The sequence below is a fragment of the Pogona vitticeps genome, chromosome 2, assembly GCF_051106095.1.
Source record: "Pogona vitticeps strain Pit_001003342236 chromosome 2, PviZW2.1, whole genome shotgun sequence".
Lineage (NCBI taxonomy): Eukaryota > Metazoa > Chordata > Lepidosauria > Squamata > Agamidae > Pogona > Pogona vitticeps.
Window position 1 is genome coordinate 291,462,220 of NC_135784.1, and position 22,098 is coordinate 291,484,317.

Here is a 22,098-nt window from a genome sequence, read left to right on the forward strand (position 1 = left end):
GAATCCCCCGGCCATCATGAACCCTGGGAGATTATAATCCAAAAAAGTAAATACACAAGAGCCGGTATTTTGCCATCTCTGGAAAATGGAAAATTTGTTATTCTGGGACCGCAACTATCAGTCCATATAAATAGTGTGCACTGCCCCAAAGACTTAACGACATGACTGGCAAGTCAAAACATTTCATCAGGCTTTTAAGAATTGGCAGTGCTGGGGGTCGAACTTGTGTGTCCCATTAAACAACCTCTTTGCAGCGAGAGGCAGGTGTCTACAAGCAGTGCCATCACTATCAAATTGTAGTTGCACTACAGTGGACCCTTGACTTACAGACGGCTTGACTTACAGACTTTTTGAGTTACAGACTTCTCTGGCCGCAAAATTTAGGTTTGACTTGCAGACTGAGATTTGACTTACAGACCAGAAAAAAACCAAAATGGAACAAAAACGGCCTGTTACGGGATTAATCGGTTTTCAATGCACTGTAGGTCAATGGAGACTTGACTTACAGACTTTTTGACTTGAGAACCGCCTTCCAATACGGATTAAGTTCTCAAGTCAAGACCCCACTGTATTTTGAACTGCCATAAACCCACATTTCAGGGGTTTGCAGATAAACCTCCTGATGTGAATGCACTGGCTCATATGCAAGGAATACCTTCAAACTGGAGAGGAGATACACAGGCAATGGGACTTGAGGAGAAGTAGGCCGAAAAAAGTAACTTTTTTTCACTCTTGAGTGACACACAAGCACAGCTTGGAGATGCCCCTGCTTGCTCTTGCATGAAGTGGTCCTGGAAATAAAATCCTAAATATTTCCAGTGTGTGAGCTTATTGCAGCAACAGCAACAAAGAGTCGTCCATCAACTTAAATCCTAAATACTGTATATTGGACAAAACTGATTCAGAAAGATTTGCTTTCAAGGAAATAAGAGTTGGGTAAGACGGGAAGTCAAGCAGATGTTCGTTTTAGACCTCAGTTCTGCAAACAAACTAGATGTGCTATAATGATGATCATTAAGGCTACAGGACTGTACCGACTTACTTTGGAGCAAGATCCATCCAACATAGCAAGCCTTACATCTGAGTAAGCCTACTACAAATTGGGCCACGTGTATTAAATATTTAAAGAACTTGGTTATTTGCTTAATTAAACGACACTGGGTTTTTACCATTATACATTCAGAGGACGTAAACTCTTAGGTGTGCACACATGATATAAAGAATATTTTGAAAACAACTTTATTTTTCTCACTGGTATCATAACATTGTTCCCATTTAACACCACATTTCTCCACTCCTTTCTTTACAAATTTAACTCTGGGCCACTGAACCCGCATATCTGAAAAATAAATCTAATGTAAAGTTATCTATCAGCAGGCATTAAGAGGCAAACAAGGGCTGGCAATATTATTTTTTCTATATACTTTGTATTAACATTCACCTTCTCACAGAGAAGAATAGAGGGTTTTTTTTAAATACAGTCACCTTATTTACAGCCAGAGGGGCAGAAAAAAAATTCACATTTCCCCCACACACACCATAGGAGAAATTTTCAGTTTTCATACCAACTGGAGCAGTTTTGCACAGCTACCAGCAGCTGAGTTTTAATCAGTTCTCTCTGAGCAATTACATTAAAACCTCAGGGGAAAGGGACAGGGGATAAGTATGCTTCAGTCACAGTGGGATGGGTTCAAATGGCCAACTCTTTGTAACCATGGAACCCAAGGCCTATGTTGCAAGGCGCGGCACAGCCCGGCCTGCAACCTGTGCTTCTGATACCACTACATTCATCTGTTGCACTGCTAGGTGACTCGACAGCAGAAGATCAGGGAGGGACCCATAATCTCGTCCAAGAACTGTGCTTATCACATAGAAATAAAACACGCATGCACACACACTACTTCAAGACACAGTAGCTGCCCCTCTACCCTAAGACAGAGGGTGCACCAAGCACGGCATTAGAGATGGAGCAGCCAGAAAATCAGCATCTTTGCTTTCAACCCCTGATGGCTGCCATTTTGCATTCCATATAGTCTCTTACTAGGTGCCCGTTTCCAGTTCAATGGGTACTTGATCCCCACTGGACTGGGGAAAGTGTAAAGTTAAATAGACCTTGGGAGGATATTAGTCACAACACACCAGACGGATGTTGGATTTGTCCATCGTATCAGTTCTTCCCAGGGCTACTGTGGGTCCAAATGCTTTCCGTCGCTTATATACACTTCTCTGACATGTTCAGTGCCTCACAGGGGAAGGTGACTTGGAGAGAGCTGCCCTTTGGACCGGGACTGACCTCACCACGGGGCCTGAGCGCTTTCACTAAAAAGACGTTCTCACAGTTCTGACCCTGTGAAGACTCTGAGGTGTCCGAGTTCCTCAGTGTCCTTAAGGAAGTCGTGTCCAATCGGGCTGGGTTGCCACTTGTACCCGGTAACAGGGCACGGTCCCCGACGGTCCCTTCGCTCGGCTCCAGGGGGTACAGAAGCGTCTGTGAGGTGCTACTGATCTCCCTCAACTCCCGGGAGATGAAGGAAGGGGAGTGGCTGGCCGAGGCAGAGGTCCTGCGCCCATCTGTGCAGTTGTAATTACTCCCCGAGTGTGGCCGATGGGCCCCTCCGATGCGGCAGAAGAGACACTTGACCTTTTCAATGGCTTTGCTCAGCACTGTTTTGCGGAGGAGAATATACACCCATGGGTCGAGGATGGGGTTCACAGAAGCGATGCGGATGGCCTGCAGATCGGGGTTCTGCTGAATGTCCTTCACCAAGGGTGGCTGGTACAGCTGGTTCACAAACACACGCACCTGGAGAGAGGAGGGGAGACAAGCGTATGAGTCAACGACAAGGCCATGCTGACGTTTTGAAGCTTTCTGTCCAGCTTAGCAACTGCCTGTTATCAACAGGAAGGGAAGAAAGCAGAGCCCAGCCTTTTGTCATATCAAAAGGGAGCTATTTTCAGAATGGGAACAAATTTCCAGCCAACTGATTTCATGCACAGATTAAAACAAAAAAAAACCAAACCCCCCTTTCCCTTCTATTTTATCTGCACTACAGGAATATCCAGAGTCAACAAACCTTTTGAGAATTACACCATATGCCTACTGTCACTTTTCTCTGCCACCCAACATTTCGTTTGGGCTTTCCATTTCTAAGTGCTCCAGGTAAGCCTCATAGGGTGGCTGGGTGGGTGTCTTTCTCTGTTCTTCTGTTCCTTGTATGCCCAAATCTGCTATTAACCGTTCTGGGTGTGTAAGGAGCTACAGAATCTGCCCTTGAGTCATTTTGGCAGATGCAGCCAATTGGTGAACCCGCTAATCCTGCTACCATCCCATAAATACCCATTTCAAAACAAAATTGGACTTGAATTTCTCCCTCACAGGCAAATTCTCCTTCAGGGACAGGCCTGGAACTGCATGCTCTTTTGAGGTTAGAAGTAACTTCTGCTGGAATCCTTCAAGACTTGAATAGGCAAGCCAATTTTTTCCTATAGTACCTTGCTGGAAGATTTTTTTCGTTAAAGACAATTTGCCTTGAATGAACTTCCACGACACCCCAAATTTCTGAAATTAAGGATGGTAGACAGTCCAGAATTATACCGTTGACAGTTTTGCACGCGAAACTGGTGTGTCCTATTTATGTATTACACAAACCGTATCTGTTTGCCTGTCTATCTATCCATCCCGTTTTTCTCCTTAAAAAGACCCAAGGCAGCTTACATCGTTAAAAGACAACATTTAAAAGCCATAAATAGTAAGTATACAAATATTTTAAAAGAACCAAACAAATACCCCACTTAAAACACCAAAAACAGATTCAAAGCAAGAAGGCACAACACTCCATTTAAAATTTCCTCTCAGACAGGGAGTCACTAAGGGAAAGCCTGCCAGAAGCGAAAAGATCTCTGTCCGCTGGTGGGAGGACAGCAAAGATGGGGCGAGCCTGGCCTCCTGTGGGAAGACATTCCAGAGTCCTATGAATTGCTAAAATGTGCAACTAATGCCCAGAATGGTAGCCAAAAATTCAAAGGTGTTCACAAAAAGAGCCATGCTAGATGAGACCTAAAGGCCTACCGAGGCCAACATTCTGTTCCTATAGCAGCCAACTAGTTGCCTCAGGGAACCCCCAAAGAAAGACATAAATGCCATCCTTTTGCTGATATTTCCCAGCAAACTAGCCTTCAGAGGCATCCTTTCTCTGATACTGAAGAGAATATGTGTGTATCGTGACTAGTAGCTCTCAGCAGCTTTTATCTCATGAAGTGGTCTTCATTTTTAAGATCAACCGCTTTCAAATAAGTAGGTGGTAAACACAGTTCCTTTTTGTGGGAAAAGATTATGTGGCATGTGGAAGAGTGAGGATTAGGGTAACCAGAGGTAAAAGACCACAGGGCTCCTGTATAGCTGTATGGGGGATATTTTAGCCGGTGTAGCTTGCATTTCCAGCTGGCACCTGCTAAAATACTCTCTTCTAAGCAACTATTTAAGGTACAGGAACTCTGTCCTCCTTTCTACCCTGCCCTTCTGCTAATGGGACAAGCAGCCAAAGTAAAACGTCAACTTTTAAGCTCCATTGGTTTTAACTGGAAAACATTGAGTAGTTGCTCATCACATCAAAGGATGCCCATTGGTCTTTTAAACACTGAACTTCAGCTGAACTATATCTAATGTAATCACAAGCTTCATTTTAGGAACACAGATGTCAGGAAGGCTTCACTTCAGATCTTATCTCTTGCTAGATGGCTTTAGGCTGGCCACTCTCTCCAACCATTTCACAACAATCCCTTCTTCCCCAACGTGGAGGTAGTTAATGCTGGCCTAAGGTACACATATGGAAGGACTGCAGAAGTCATACATGTGAAGCTCTGAGCACACTGCTGTGTATAATTGCTACTGGGTTAGGGAGAACTGCAAGGTGTCATTGATCCAATTACAGTTGAGTTGATTAATTTATGGATACAACAATTAAGCCAAGGGGCAGAGAGTCAGGGGCTAGAAGATATGGTTTTTAATATTTTAATGCCAGTAAAAAAGAAAATGTCAATTCTTTCTAATGATTCATGTTTTGGACTGGACATTATCTTGTTATGTGCTGTCAAGTCACATCTGACTTATGGTGACCCTATCAGGGTGTCCAAGGTACATTCAATATTTAAGGAGTGGTTCTACCAGCCCACCCCACAATGTGCTGCCATGGACAAGCAGTGATTTGAACTCAGGTCCCCTAAGTCCCATCCCTAATCTATTTATTACATCATACTGGTTCTCCAAATTATCTCATATGTCTTACAGTATCTCAAAATGCAACTTTTTCTGTTTGGAAAATATGAAGACACCCCATTCACTGAAATCACATTGCCTTCTCAATGCCCATACGAAGAGATGTCAAGAAGTCACAAACTTGCATTCCATACTACACACAACACTTTGTCCAGAACTTGGAAAAGTTATGGTTTTTGGATTATAACTCCCAGAATGATTGAGCCAGCATGGGAGCTACAGTCAGGGAAAGCAACTTTCTACAACTCTGATTCAGCCCTAATAAAAACACATTTTGCTTCTTCTTGTTCTATGGGGCAAACTCTTTTAACCTGGAAGTTCAGATGGTGAATTCAAGCAGGTATATTTACAAACCACTAGGTGGCAGAGTGATTTTACTTGTTCAGAGTACTGTACAGTATCTTCTTTTTGTCTGCATCTAATTTGCAAAAGCAGGAAAAGGGAAAACAGGAGGGTTCGGTTGCTATTGGTTTTGCTGCCAAGATTGAAAGTTGTTTCAATATAGAACAGCAGTAACAGCAGCAAAACACCAACAAAAACAGACAAGGATCTGAACTGCCAACAGATGACAAAAACATCAAGTCATAGGCAACGGGTTTAACTGTTTACTGAGCAGGAACAGAATTCCTACATACAATTTATACTATAGCTCATGACAGTGGTTCCCAGACTAGGTTCTGGGGATCTTGGTCCTCCTCAATAAAAGTAGCCACATGAGAAAAAAAAAGGTTGTCCTTTTCTTGCATCTGCAATAACATGCAAGGAAATCTTGGGGTCAAACTACACATGACGTTAACAGTGCCACTTCACCCTAACGTCTTGTGTGCAGGGAAGTGGTACAAGCATGCCTTCCTCACACTTGGCACCCAAGTTTGAGGAAAGAGGGTGCTTTTAATGTCTGATGGTGGCTTCAGCCCCCTTCCCAGCCCCCTGTTTCAGGGGATCATGCCTGCAAACTGTCATGCAAAAATAGAGGAGGCATCTCCAAGAAATCAAAGGATCCTTTCAGCAACTAGGCAAACGGGGCCCATAAGCCCTGATCCGATCAGCAGTAAAGGAGGCAAAGGTCTTGATCCAAATGGAAGATCCTTCTGGGGGCCATTTATTTTAAGCAAAGCAAACACACAAATCAAAAGCGGCATGTTAAAAAAAGGGGCAAAAATACATCCCTGGCCTGTGGGTAAGTGTGTTCTCTTCGTTCATCCAGGATAACTGGAAGAGCAAAAAGATTAGTCAGTGCACGGCCTGAACTGAGTATGTGCTGTCAAAGTCTCCCAGAATCCTTTGCAATACACAGGGATTGTCCTTAAATACTCCCTAGAATTCCAGAGCAAATGCTCAATGATTTTGCTGAGTTTATGGCCTAAGTTGTTCTTAAGGGACATTTGTTAGCCACTTTGCGCTATGTTTTGTTTTTAATGGAAAGGTGGCAGAAAATAAGTATATAAATATTCCTTGGCAAACGAGTCAACGTGGAAAGTTATTACCTGAAGGTAGTAAATCTGAAAACCTTTGGCCTAAGGCAACATTTTTTTTCCTCATCTGAGCCTCTGTGTGCAATTAACATTTTACAATGGGAAAGGAAGAAGCAAACTGTGAGGAACCTGCTCAGAGCCACACTGTGAAATTGTGTCAGAGAGGAGATGTGAACTCATTCAAATCTTTTTGCACATTGCATGCTTTACAGTTTTGCATGTTCATTTGCCCATTAGCTGCCAGAGCTTGGAAAAAAGTTAATTTTCAAGATGACAACTTCCAGAACCCCCTGACCAGAATGGCTACTAGCCTTGAGAGTCCACTGTAAAAAAGAAAAAGAAAAAAAGAGACATTTTTAACCTTGTTAGTAACCTACTAATACGTTTACTATGCCTGCCTGACCACATATCTAGGTCAACAACAGATAACATACATCTGTGCTAACCATTTGTTGCCTGGTGCAAGACAAATGTTTAATTTCTTTGCTTGGCTCCTCATTAAGAGATGACGAAGTGCACAGCTGTATTCAAGTCCAATATGTAAATGCTAACTCAGAGCAGAAGGCTATCATTGTGTGTGTGTGTGTGTGTCTGTGTGTGTGTGTGAGAGAGAGAGAGAGAGAGAGAGAGAGAGAGAGAGGGAGGGAGGGAGGGAGGGAGGGAGAGGAGATATAATTCAGTCTGTTTACAGGTAGAAAGTCCCAGACACATTGAGTAAATGCAGATTGGCAACACTGGATGCAGATAATGCTGAGATCCTCAACTACAGCAAGTCCAAGAGGCCCCAGATCATTGCCCCTCGATTGTTTATTCTGGGGAGGAATGCCTTCCTTTTGTTTCAGAAAGCGATCACAATAGGAGGATCTGCATCTTATTTACCTTGTGCATAAATCTAGCACTGTACATTGCGTAAAGACAGGAACGATCCTTTCATAACAGCCAGAGAAAGTCTGAATAGGGAAATACTGAAACCGAAGGACAAATGGTGCACAGTAGAAACCAGTTTAACATCTCCCTATCTAAACAAATCTTGAACACATATTTTTGTAGAAAATAATGGAAGGCCTCTCAAGGTCAGAGTAAAGGCCATGAGGAGAAAAATCTAAAAGATCAATGGCCGTAACAGAGTCTCTGTAGGGTATATGAGGACCAACAGAATTGGTTTTCAAATGGGGGTGATGGTGTAAAAAGTCCAAGGATGGGTATTTTTAAATAGAATTTTTTTATCAGCTTAATAGAATGTAGTATTTCTTAAAACAAACTATTATGCTATGGGGTTTATTTTTAATGTTAAATTTTGAATAGATTTTGTTGTTAAAAAGGGGTCGGAGGATGGTAAAAGAGAAATAGGGAGGCATGAGAATTTCTCAAAAAGAAATGTAATGTTGACAATTTAGGACTGCTGACTTAGGACATCCGTAACTTGGCTATGTTTCAAGATCAGCTCCAAGAAGCCTTCATCAGCGAGACCGTGTCAAGGAATTTGTGGACTTGAAGTCCAGCTGGCCCAACTTAGAGAACCACTGTCTGAGGAGAACTGCAGGCAAATCTGGCTTTCAAATCTGGAGTCCACCTACAATAGACACACCAATGAACAGTTTCATTTCACCCACATCAGCCACACCTGTACAAACCACTGTGCAGGCTCACGTTTGTGAGACATGATACTGAACAGCTTCTGTTATAACGAAAGCATGAGGTCATTCTACGTTTATGTTTATTCAGAACCTATCTTGCCATTCATTAAAAAAAAAAACCAGTAGTTAAGATGGCTAGCAAATGTGATTAAAACCATAATAGAAACCAATTAGCACCTTAAATAATAAAAAACGTGAACATTACAGCAATTGGGCTCAAATCCAGCAGCAAGTCCCAACCACAGTAGGCCCAGTGAATTGAGGGAACTTCTGGAGGAGATGACTCACCAAACCTCCACTGATTCAATTGGCCTACTCTAATCGCAACTTTACTATTGGATTTCAGCCAGAGCAACAAAAGCCATCACATTAATTAGTAAAAGGCTAGTTTGAAGAGAAGTAGCTTCTTTTCTGAAAGCAATTCAAGTAGGAACTCATTTATAGGAAAATTGCAAGCCCAGCATCCTAGAGATGAAATTTTAAAACACATCCTTGAGATACGTTTGACTAGGGCTTCCATCATCCATGGCTAATGGGCTAGCAATAATGGGAACCGAAGTGCAAAACATTTAGATAGTATTAGCTTGGAAGGCATTCCCTAGGAAAGTCTGGGAAATTATTTAGAACAACAGCTACTGTTACAGCAACTCTGTAGACACAATAGGTTTTTCATTTTGGATCAGTTCTTAACGAAGGTAACACTGCTCTTGACTTTGAAAAACAAATAGAAGGGAAAAGTGCCCTTATCTGAATTCTAGATTGTATCGGTTTCTTCTCCTTCTGCCTGCTAACTGGTCACATGAAATACCCCTATAATCCTCTTGATGTAATAGGGGTACTCCAAGGAGGTGCAGACATGGTCCAAAAATCACACTCACAGACAAATAGCTAGTATGTTACGTAGGAACACTTCCTGGGGTGGAAATCAGTTTGGAAAACTATGACCGTGTACCCAGCTGTTGCTGAAACTTCTTCAATGCTGACACGGCATGCCTGATTAAAAAATAACCCCCCTGCCCCCTCCAAGAAACACAAACTAGCCACTAGACAGGTCATTAGGATTTCTAGCACAATACATTTTCTTTTTTATTATTGCAACATGTTGCACGGCGGATATAATATTTGCTATATCATTTGCAGAGTCTGTGCCAGGGGTGCTTTACGATAATAATCATGTTTTCCGAACTGGGGAAGCTGCTCATATATTTGAGCCATCGGGTTCAAGGAGGAGAAAGACTTTCAAGGAGGCGAAGTGAAACTCCACCCAGTCTGCCTCTGCACTCGCAAGATCAGCACTGCCGTTCCATCTCAGAAATGGCACATTCCTCCCACATGACATCTCCACTCTGCACATCTTTCTGCTGGGGCTGAATGGCCGTACAGAGACCTCTTTAAATGGCAATACGTATTGCTTCACTTATGTCAAAATGTGGTAAGGCAGCCACGCTCCATCTGGCAGCCCACCTGCTGAATTCTGCAGCAAACAGCCTGGGAATTCTGCCCCCAAATCCTATCCTGGCAGCCACACTGCGGAGTTTAGCGCCCGCCAACGTTTGGTGGGTGGACCTGGGTTTCCAGTTTCTACAACTAGCAAGGCGACTGCAATGGCCTTCAAGATGTTTATCAGCTCTGAAATGACAGGAGGTGGTATACTTTTACAGAAGTAGTTTGAGGCTTCATCTGAGCTAAGGGTTTAGTGCTTGTTTTGGGGAAACAAAGCAAACTGCTTTTGAAAAATCATTTGTTACAAAATTAAAATGACAGCAAATAACGTGTTACAGATCATTTTGGCTCCACTACTTGGCTAGTAGTACACTTCAATGAAACATGTGCAGTTATACTTTTTTTAAAAAACTTTCTTCAGGTTTGCAGATGGGATGGATCTCCCTTAATTTAGTTTCCCCAGAACCCCAATTTTTTAAATCGAACAGGAAAAACCCAATCCTATATTAATTCTCCTCAGTTTGAGGATTTTTGCTGAGGTTTCTCAGCCCTTCTTTTTCTCCCAATGTATACAGACATTTTACAGTATGTAATTCTACTGTGCTTGCTAAATGCTCATACGGATCTGCTTATGCCTAAATAGCCACAAACATTGCTCTTTCCTCAATTCTACATGATGGCGCTGTGGGCTAAACTGCAGAAGCCTGTGCTGCAGGGTCAGAAGACCAGCAGTCGTAAGATCGAATCCACGCGAAGGAGTGAGCGCCCGTCGCTTGTCCCAGCTCCCGCCAACCTAGCGGTTCGAAAGCATGCAAATGCAAACAGATAAATAGGGACCACCTCGGTGGGAAGGTAACAGCGTTCTGTGTCTAAGTCGCACTGGCCATGTGACCATGGAAGATGGTCTTTGGACAAAACGCTGGCTCTATGGCTTGGAAACAGGGATGAGCACCGCCCCCTAGAGTCGAACACGACTGGACAAAAATTGTCAAGGGGAACCTTTACCTTTACCTCAATTTTGCCTTCACCTTCCCCTAACCTGATTACAAATCCCATTCTCTCCAGCCAACATGGCTGCTTTAGTTTTTAAGTTTTGGCATGCCCCTTAATGATCTACTCTAAAGAAGACAGAACAATCACTGCTGAAGGTGTACCCCATTTTCAATGCTGACATTTAAGTCTAGAATTTACAAAGAAAAGGTAATGTGTGTTTCTGAATGCATGAAAAATCTATTTTCCTTAGCCTTAGTGTTACTGTCACCGGCCAGGGTGGGTTTGATATAAATCAGATCCATGTTGGCCAGTGACTACAATAATCGAATCGATTTAATTCACGATTTAAATTTTAAAACTTGGCCTTCTTTTGACAATTGGAATAATATATTCTTTGTTTAACTTGCAGTTTAAATTAATTTGATTTTAAAAACTCATCGATGTTTATTCTTCCATCACTGGTAGCACATAAGTGAATTTAAAATTCAGCTTTTAAACAGAAGAATGCAAATATGGGCGAACCTGTTTCTTAACGCCTTTAAATTCAGAAATTAACAAGTGATGGGTCAAAAATAGATATGGCTTTAGGAATGTGTGAAATTCCGTTCCGATTTTTATACATGGGGGAGCTTAGTTAGTAAACTGCAGTCTCACAAGGAAGAATACAGTCTCAAGCCTTTTTCCGGTGAAAATTATCTGACTGAAGACTCTTTTTCTGCCCCCAGTGAGGAAGAGAAACCTCAAATTGGCCCTTAAAATTCCACTCAAACACAAAGACTTTCATATAGTAAAGCCTTTCTGATGACTTATTACCATAGAATGCTTAGAAAAGACCTCGTCATAAGTATGCCTCCCCCTCACATCCAAGCCTAATTAAGTGTAGAAAGCCTCCATATCCGAAAAAGGCTTTACATTATGTGGGGTTGTATCCTCAGCCGGGTCTGAATGCTGAATGGATTCTTAGTTGTTATCCCAGACTTGAAGGAAAGCAAGGATTTTTCCCTCCTGACTAATTGTAAACATAAAACATGTCTTACCATAAAGTGTCCTTCGTTTTATAGCTGTTCCCTCCCAAAACAAACAAAGGAGTAGCCTTCCACAAAGTCTTCACCTGTCGTCATAAAATTCTTATTCTGATACAGAACTATGTATAGACAGCTAGTTAATATTAAGTGAGAAAATGAAATTGCCAACTGGCCTTTGTCCTAAAAAAATGAGACTTCCATCCCACAGTAGTCTTGCTTCCAACAGACCTAGAATAAACCTATTGAAATGAATGGGACTTGTTGCACACAACCAGCTCAAGCTCCTCAGTCTTAGACTCTTCTTTGACTCATTGTAGCTTCCCTCTCTATATTCTTCCAAAATTTGATTTGCCATCAAATACTGCCGATGGGACCATGATGGTGGGGGGAGGGGCTAATGAATCAATCACATTCTGATTATGCATAAATTCACATGGCAAGGAATTTGTAGCTGTCTAGATGTGGTGGCGCTGTGGGTTAAACCACAGAAGCCTCTGCGCTGCAAGGTTGGAAGACCAGCAGTCGTAAGGTCCACGCGACAGAGTGAGCTCCCATTGCTTGTTCCAGCTCCTGCCAACCTAGCAGTTCGAAATCATGTAAAAATGCGAGTAGATAAATAGGTACCACCACAGTGGGAAGGTAACAGCGTTTCGTAACTAGCTGCACTAGCCACGTGGCCACGGAAACTATATTGGGACAAACGCTGGCTGTATGGCTTGGAAACGGGGATGAGTACTGCCCCGTAGAGTCGGACACGACTGGACTAAATGTCAAGGGGAACCTTAACCTTTACTATACACTTTAGACAACAATTCCTATAATCCTTTCCCAAAGATCAAGCATGCTGGGGATCCTGAAAGTTAACGTCCGAATATCTACACAGACAAATGTTCCCCACCCAGCGTAAGTGAGGATGGATAAATAGAAGTTGTCTTCATTCCCTCAGAACCCTTTCTATTATCACAATGAACTGATACCCCACTTCTTTTTTAAAGCCCTTTTCCTCCACTTGACAAGCAGATATAGGAAAGTAAACTATCCCAGTTTGAGAACGCTTGGCCTGGAATCATTTTTCCATGTTACAGGGAGACAAATTTCTGTTGTTGTTTCTCAAACTTATTAAGACACTGGAAACCTATTATCATGGGACGGGAGCACAGCATCCTTGATTTGAGATGTTAAAGACTTTAAAGAAAACTATTAATAGAATAAAAATCCTCCACATGAGGGTACTGTATGTCATTCCCACTCACTTATTTTATTGCAGAAAAAAATTGTGGCTCTTCCCCAGATCACTGATCATTAACTACTATGGGCTGTGTGTGCATGCCATGATCCTTCAGATGTTAGAATGAAACTCCTACCATCCTTGACTATTGGCCATGTAGGTTAGAGCAGATGGAAGCTGGGATCCAGCAACATCTTGAGGTCCACCACTCTTGGACGAAGCTTGGAAAGGAACTTCAGAAGTGCCCCAGAAATTCTAGGCAGTATAATCCAAAATGGAACATTGACCCACAATTCACTGAGGTCTCTATCTAACACGGGCTATACAATCATTTTACACACATTGTAGCAGAAGGAATTGTGATGGTGGAGCCTTTATGTGTTGACAGATGAAAGAGCAGAAGCAAGAAGCTAAAAGTTAGGTTTCATGTACCAGGCTGTGAAAAAGTGCAAGATTACGATTCTAAAGCATAATAACTAAATTGCCAAAGTCCTACTGCCAGCCAGGGATTATTCTGATGGGATGTTCAGTCTAAATACATGTGCAGTGAGATTTTCACATTTAAACAACTACTTCACAGGCAGAAGGTCAATCGGTAAAGCTTTCCCATACTCGGGAGTGTTGCATGCACAATACTTTTGCTATGTTAATGTTAAATTATAAGTTATGGCAAACTAAGTATGGCCACCGTGTGCAGTGGTGTTGGCTTTTCAGCATGTGTAAGCTACACACATTTTATTGCAATTGACATATAGATCACATATTTTGCATTATGAACCACATCCTTCAGGTCAAGGGCCTGATTTCCGGCACACTTCATTCCCTTTCAGTCTCACTTCAAGAAGTACTGTATTTTTCTGTCTATAAGACTATACTTTTGTCTAAAATCTTTAGACTAAAAATTGAGGGTCGTCTTATACACGGAAGTAAGCTGTGGAGAGAACAAAAACAAGTGAAGGGGAAAGCAGTGATCAAAGCAATCCTGCATTGCTTTTATCCCTTTTCCCCTACACTTGCTAAGCCCCATTTAGATTTCTTAATTTTGGATTAGAAAAGTGGGGGGCGTCTTATACATGGGAGTGTCTTATACACGGAAAAATACGGTAATTTTCCATCTTTCCAAACAGTCGTTAGTACTTCTGTGGAAAATAAACACCACACATCACAGAGCTGCTTTAGGTGAAACTAAAATAGCTTGGCAGACAAAAAAGATATTCATCAAATAAGAGATCTGGCATACTTAATATCTTGGCCCATAAACTTCGATTTCCCCAACGTGCTGCAGTGAAACAAAGTGGGCCTGACTTCTGTTCATGGGTTCAAATTCCTACTCAGCCAAGAAACCTACAAGGTCAGCCATTAAATTCTAGGTAGACTTACCTCATAGGGTTGCTGTAAGTAGAACATGGGTGAATCCTACCTAGGTATCCCTAAACACCTTAGAGCGGGGGATCCCAACCTTGGGTCTCCCAAAGTTCTTGGACTAAAACTCCTAGAAGCCTTCACCACTAGCTGTGCTGGCCAGGATTTCTGGAAGTTGCAGTCCAAGAACGTCTGGGGACCCAAGGTTGGGAACCACAGCCTTTGAGGGATGACATGATATAAATGTTTTTTTAAAATAATACAACCTTTAAAAACAACAACAAACTATCATTGTCCTTAGCCCAGTACCAGATGGAGCACCTAAAAGTGTGTGACCAGATCTGTCCTTCACTTGTTTGTCAAACACAAACCACTTCAGGTTTATTATCTCTGCTCTTCACAATAACAGTAGGTCAAAAGCCTTTGTCCAATATTTGACAATGAATCTAGAGAAGTTTTAAACGGAGATCCATTACAATTTTATTTGCCCATGTGATGCTCTCTCTTACCACGCCCATTTTACTGCTAACTGTTTCTTACCAGTTCTCTATAAGATTTTAATTATCTAATCTGGGCTGCTCACTGTACCAAGTCAGATTTGTACCAGAAATATCTGCATTCGTACGTCCACTCATCCAGGAGATCCTCTTAGATAAATCCCCTTTTCTTAGTTTAAATTACTTTCCAGAGATGCTGTAAGGATAAAATGGAGGCAAATGCACACAGAGTGTTACTACATAATATACTGAAGTAAGCTTATATGCTCTGCAATCGGTACATCTCTTCCCTCTTCAGAAAAGTATGTGGGATTTAGTCTAATTATACTTGTTTAGACATGGATGATTACATGATTCTCCCATCTTGTGGTCAACTATTTTTTCCAATTGACAAGTGAGACAGCCTTTATTTCATGTTCTGTTTTGTCTCAAAATTTCAGAGGGATTTAATACGAACATTAAAATATCTGCTTGGAGCTTGGACGTGTTAGTTTTTTGGACTTTGAGACCCTGGGAGTTGCAATCCAAAAAAAGTAACTTTTCTAAGTGCTATTCATCCTGGATCTTGTCCAACACAAACAATTTTGAGAACAGCAAATAACCCCTTGCAGCCTGATCAGCTGTCAGTAAAGCACTTCCCCTGAGGAGGGTATGGGGAAGTGAAATTATTTTTACATCACTCCTCTCTCCTTCTGTTGGTGTCCTTTCATTTTCTCCCTTCTCCCCTCTCTGCTTTCCTTCCCTTGTCCCCACCCCCTACTTTCTCTTTCATTCTCCTTTGGAATCTGCAGCCACAACTGGAAATCCAGGCTACTATCTCCCATCTAAACAACTAGTATGCCAAAAAGAATGCATGCTGTACCACTGGGCCAGAAAGGTGTGTGACAGCTCTTAAAGAGGAAAGATGGCTCAATCTAAGTAGAAACACATGTAGATGTAGTCTTTTTAAAAAAATCCAAACCGTACCCTCAGTGATCCATATACCATATCTATATGCCAGTCTGCATACACTCCCTGTCCCCTGCATCATATGGCAGGTATAGTGAAGTAGGACCTCTTCCTCTTTGTGCAGGATATGGAAAAGGTATTAAATGGAAGGCCCCCTCTTAAAGAATGGAAATCTTACTGCAACACCTGGATCCCAGGTGTAGCTACTGGTCACCCTGGCTGAGGAACCCTGGGAGTCGTAGTTTAAAAGTAACTGTTCCCACCTCTGGGTTCTCTGTTGTTGTTCAGAAGGGATCAGGATTTCTACTACCTGCTTGAGAAATGTAGCAAAAATAAGACCAAAGGAAAGCTCTCTAAAGTGCCAAGTGCCCTGTTCCCCAAAGAGCAGGGCTGGCAAGCAGATTTAAGGATGGCTTGTTGAGAGCAACCTATCCAAAGTATAAAAGTTAAGAAGCAATACCTCCTGAAGAATGAAGTGTTACAGCTACAAACTAAGCCACTCTGGAGTTTAGATCATGTCTGTAAATACCTCCTGCCATAGTTTGTAACAAGAATATAAATACAGAATACATGTCCCTGGATGAAGTTAAATACAAACTACTCGGACAGCGCTCCTCTTGGTTGCGTTTTGCTTTGAAATGTGCTGCACGCTTCAGAGCTGCCCACTCAGTACAACAGAGCTTCTCGGGCCAGGAGGAGCAGGTACTCCAATGATCACTTGCACATATTATAGCAATGCTGAAATATTTGGCTTACTGCATGGCCTACAAATCCAAGCCACCACTGGAAGAAAAAAGGTTTGTGGCAAAACAGTAAGCAGGTTCTACTCTCGCTGGAATTTTTTTTGCCAAAGAATACACAACTCATAAAGCACTCTTTTCCTTTGGATGATAACATAAGAGGGTGCATCAACAAGTATTTGAACTTATTTTTAAATTATCTCTCGATGAGATACACAAGGTATATTCATCATCATTATTATCCTTACTTTTATTATTAATTGGGACAATAGGCATATTCATCACCATGCTGACAACTTGCTTTGTATTTTGGACAACAAAATTTTTAAAAATGGTGCAAATACTTTTCAATGTGCCCTCCGATTATATAGGCAACATGCCATTGTTCTGCATGATGCTTCTGCAGTTTCTGCCTTAACAAAGTTCACAGTGCAAGAGGCTAAGTCTCAGAGGCCATGACAAAGAGGGACCGCCACCACTCTAGAAAATAACAAAAAAGCGTGCTGCTTATATACTGCCCCATAGTGCTTCAAGCACTCTCTGGGCGGTTTACAAGTTAATTATGCAGGCTACACAACAACAGTAAGGATGCACAAGTGTCTCTTTTGCTCCAAGGAGTTCTGCAGAGAAATGACTGCACATCCTCAACTTGTGATAAGATGTACCTTTACCACCGAAACGGAAACTGATGCACAATTAAGAAAATTATCACAGGCAAAACATCCTCCAGGGACAGTCCCTGCGGGCAATAAGACATGTAGAGGAATACAGTTATATGCCGCAAAACACAATCAGGACTATTTTAAGGTTCGCTAGGATATCTCAGACCAGGCATCCGTAGCTGGGTTATGTTAGTTATGTAGCAAAACTGGCCCAACGTGTAAAATTATACCATGTACTCTGAATACCATGTATTCCTCTCCTTCCCCACCTCCATCATTACAAAGTCCCTTAGTTTTCCAACACCCTTGAGAAGCAGCTGTTTCAGTCTGACTCTTGCTCGCAAGAAACCTCATTGAAGAGGCCTGGATTTTTTCTATATTTCCACTTCACAAGCCCGTAGCCCTGAAGGATGACAGGGCGAGGCCATTGCAAGTATGCACCGCCAGTTTGTTGAAGATATTCCTGCCAAGAAAAAGCTGTTTGCTGTGTTTTATTGGTAACTTTACAGTGAAGGAGGCAAGTCCCAGCTAAGCATAGAAGTGCTGGGTTATTTTTTTAAAAATACCTCTCCACCTTTCCTGGAGTGAAATGGGGAGGAGAACATAGATGTAGATCATTAATTAAAGAGTTTGTTGGTCTTTTCTGTGGGCAGACGAGGACCTGTTCCACCTCCCTGCTATGAAGCACATAACAGTTTTCTAAGCAATCAGAGTAATCATAATACAGTAAATTCATCTCTATTATTCAGTAGAAAGTTGTGAAGTGAGTAGAACAGCAGCACCACCAGCAATTCTTTGTATATCCTGATCATACCAGCCCTAGCACTCCGACTGTAAATCTTTCAATCTGAAGTTTCCATCCAGAAATATTTGTATAATACACATATATGACTTACAGAGAGTGATTTTAAAGTGCTTTAGCAGTCTTTGATTGTAATATCCTGTGCTTGAGTGTCTCCCCAAACTCTCACTAGACCTATAAGCACTTAGGCAGAGTGAAATAGAGTTAGTCTCCAAGGACTGGTCCCAAACCTCTTATAGTTCCAATGTGTTTCAAGCACAGCTTATTAAAATTACTTATTTTTCAACTGGAGCTCTCAGAATCTCCCAGAGAGCACAGCCATTGGATTCTGGAAACTGTCATCCAGAAAAGCAACTTTTCACAGCTCCGGTTTCCAGTTAGGTAGTATCTTGATCAACATTCCTGTGTCTTACTAAGAGGTGTGAAGGAAACAACCAAGAGGGTTTTTTTTCAGTCTGTCCTACAGCCAGCGTAAGTGTGGTGCAGCGGATGTTGGCCCAGGAGGCCTGGGTTTCAAATCTCCACTCAGCCACAAAAACTCACAAGGGTACGGTACCAAAGGTAAACATGGGGCACACCTCATATAGCCTATTAGGGTCACTGTAAAGTCACTTGACAGTACATAATGCACACATTTAGATATAGGTCTGCAAGTCAATGTGCTGTAGTGGATAGAGTGACAGACTAGGACTTGGGGGACCTGGGTTCAAATCCCTCCTTAGCCACTGGAAGATAGCAGAGCTAAATCTCCTTAAAAATCTCCCATACCTTGAACATCCTACTAGAATTGCTATAAGTCAGATATGAGCTGACAACACATAACACACCACAAATCTATAAGCACATTCTAAGAAGGAGCTTTGCTGAACACTGTGCTACACATCTATTTTTATCTTTCTTTAAGGGCAGAATGGAAAGAGGAGACCTGGGTTCAAATCCCCACTAGACTATGGAAACGAGTCCTTAAATATCTCGCATACTGTGAAAGACCTATTAGGGTTGCTATAAGTTGGTTCTGACTTGACAGCACAAAAGTCACAAAGAGTATACCATTAAAATCAAGAAACATAGCTTAACTCTTCCAAGAGTGGGGTAGCTTGTATACCAAGTCAGCTGTTGCCACTTTATATATGGCACAAAGGGGGTGCTTTTATTTATTAGCCTTAAATCAGTCCCCTCTCCTTAACTGGGATTCTGGCCTGCCTTTAGAAGAAAGGTAAAACATGCACTTCCCTCTTTAGCTTCTGTAACCACAAATAAGGAGGAGCCAGGTCAAAGGTACTCCTCATGTTTCTTATGCGAAAATAACCATTAGTCTTAGGTAAAAAGCAAGACACCTGTGGTATTTTTCTAAAAAATATATATCTGTTTTCTAGGAACAAAAGCTTTGGACTACATGTATGATTTCTTACAGCTTGGGGTGTGTGTGTGTGTGTGTGTGTGTGTGTGTGTGTGTGTGTGTGTGTGTGTGTGTGTGTGTGTGTGAGAGAGAGAGAGAGAGAGAGAGAGCTGTGGTGAAAGTCATACCTTTCCAACCACGAAGAAGGGGGCGTTGGAAGTTTTAAAGAAGAAGAAGGGGAAAAAAATGAGAGCGAGAGATAGACAACTCCGAAGCGGCCAACAGGAGGGCCCTGAGCGGGATCCCCCGGCCTGACGGCTGGCTTACTCACCACGAGGGGAATGGAGCAGATGAGCACCACCAGCGAGGTGGCAATGAGCAAGATGACCATCTGGATCTCGGCGCCGGCCATGCGCCGGAAGCTCCGGCGGCGTCGAAAGTCCGACAGGCGGCTGGCGGTGTGGTCGGTGCCCAGGGAGGTGCGGCGCATGAACTGGCGGTGCATGCGGATCAGGGCCATGCAGACCAGGACGTTGGAGACCACGGTGACCAGGATCAAGAAGGAGCTGAAGCCGGCGTACATGTAGGAGTAGGCGGCGTGGGTGGAGACGTTGGTCCGCCAGTCGATGAAGCACCAGGTCTGCGGGTACTGGAGCTTGGTGCTGCCCAGGCCCATGCTGGGCAGGGCGCAGAAGAGGACGTTGGAGACGTAGATGGCGAAGAGGGTGAGGGCGGCCAGCTTCTTGTCCACGTAGTGGCTGTAGAAGTAGGCATGGTTGATGGCCAGGTAGCGCTCGATCGACATGGCGCAGATGATGCTCAGCCCGGACAGCCCGAAGAAGAGCAGGATGAAGGTGCTGTACTCGCAGAGCGGCTGCCCGCCGGGCCACTCGTTCTTCAGGTAGGTGGCGATGGTCACCGGGCTCACCAGGCAGGTGCCCAACAGGTCGGTCACGGCCAAGCCGCACACCAGCGTGTAGAAAGTGGTCTCTTTCTGCTCCTTGCGCGACTTGCACAGCACCACGATGGCGATGAGGTTGCCCACCACCCCGAAGATGAACATGACGGCCGGGATGGTCACCGGCTTGCGCCCGTCGACCGCCGCCAGCCCCGCCACCGCCGCCGGCCCTCCGGTCCCGTTGGAAGGCGAGCCGGGGGCGGCAGGGATCACGGTCTGGTTGAAAGACATGCTGGAGCCCCGGGCAAGCCCCGACCAGGAAGGCGTGGGAGGCCGAGCGGAGGGGGGGCGCGCGCGGCGGGGTGCCGGCAGATCTTCCCTTTGCAAAAGGGTCACCTGGAAAGACGAGGAATCCGACGCGAGGGAAACGAAAAAAATGTCTACATGGCAAAAGCGGAGCAGGTCCAGATGGGCGGGGAGGGGGCCGGCGAGAAGTTAGGAAAAAGATCGAGGATCAAGAGAAACAAAACACCGAGACACCCCAAAGCTATGGGGCGTTGCCTTCCCTATAGGCAAGTGTGCCGTGGCTTTAAAAGGGAGGTGGGAAAGCCTACCAAAAGTCTTGCACCCTCTCCAAAGTTCAACGTGCAACCCGATCCGCTTTCTTGCCCCAGTGGGGCTTTCCAGCCCTTGGCGCCCAGCGGAACCGGTTCTGCTCTTTTCCTTGTCAGGAGCAAGGAAGCGCAAAGGCGCGCGCGATCTCTCCCCCTTGCGCAAGCCCCGCTGACAGCGATCCAGGAGGGCAGCTCCTCCCACGCGGCGCGCAGCCCTTCTCCCGGGCTTCGACCCGCCGATCCCCAACCCTCGGGGCCACCTCCGAGGGACCGGGAACGAAAAGCAGCGAAGAAACCCCACCGGCGGGCAATCGGCGAGCGGTCTTCGGAGCACCAGCTGGTCTCCCTGACAAACCGGGCTGGGAGGAGGAGGAGGAGGATCAAGGCGATCCAAGAGTCGACGATCGCGATTGCTGATGCCCCGAGCCGGCGCGCCTCCTCTCGCCCCGACCATGTGCGCCTTTCCTGCCTGCGCGGCCACCGATTACTCACGCTCTCTCTCTCGTTTGCCCCTTTGCAACTTCGCTCCTTCAAGTTTCTCCGCTCGGGGAGGCGCCCTCCCCTCGGCCCCGCCCACCCTGGCTCCTGATTGGTCCACAGGGCAGAGGGCGACCTGCGCCCCGCCCCGCTTCTGGACTCTCGGAATCGAACCCGGGGCTTGCGGTGCCGCTGCGCGCTTCGTGGGCGCTCGGGCTTGTGACCGGGAGGAGAAAGAGGGACGGAGGAGGGACTGAACGAGTTGACGCGCAACAGTTAAGGTGCATCGCCACCGTGTAACAAAACCGATAAGTACAGAGGTGTTGTGGCGCCGTCAGAACTTCGTCGCCGGGGGAGCTTTGGCGGAGCGCAGCCTGTGCACCCGAACGCATGGGAATCCAGAATCGCTCCCGGGGTTCATAATCATCATCTTGGTCCTACGGAGCTGGAAGGAACTCTATGGGTCACCGAGTCCAGCCCCTGTCAAAGAGGCCCAGTGGGGAATCGAATTCCCAGCCTTTGGCTCCGCAGCTGAGATGCCTAAACCACCCAGAGCTATCCGGCAGGTTCATTATACTGTGTATATATATAGGTGTGTGTACACACAGACACACACACACAGTGCACTAGTGGCTGGGAAGGCGACTCCCCCTTATGCCTCCCAGGAGAAGGGGCACCCGAGA

The 22,098-nt window shown here is 44.3% G+C and overlaps 1 protein-coding gene and 1 long non-coding RNA gene across 2 annotated transcripts in view; one reads left to right on the forward strand and one right to left on the reverse strand.

Annotated features, from left to right (window-relative positions):
• The window catches only part of LOC144586361 (uncharacterized), a 140,440-nt gene that overhangs the window by 49,519 nt on the left and 68,823 nt on the right, over positions 1–22,098 (forward strand). The window lies entirely within an intron of this gene.
• On the reverse strand, positions 1,545–20,816 carry PTGER4 (prostaglandin E receptor 4). The gene is made up of 2 exons (XM_020783642.3): positions 19,758–20,816; positions 1,545–2,803 (listed from the first exon to the last, which is right to left on the reverse strand). Exons 1-2 carry the CDS (start codon positions 20,613–20,615, stop codon positions 2,213–2,215), a joined length of 1,449 nt encoding a protein of 482 aa, XP_020639301.2. The 5' UTR covers positions 20,616–20,816; the 3' UTR covers positions 1,545–2,212.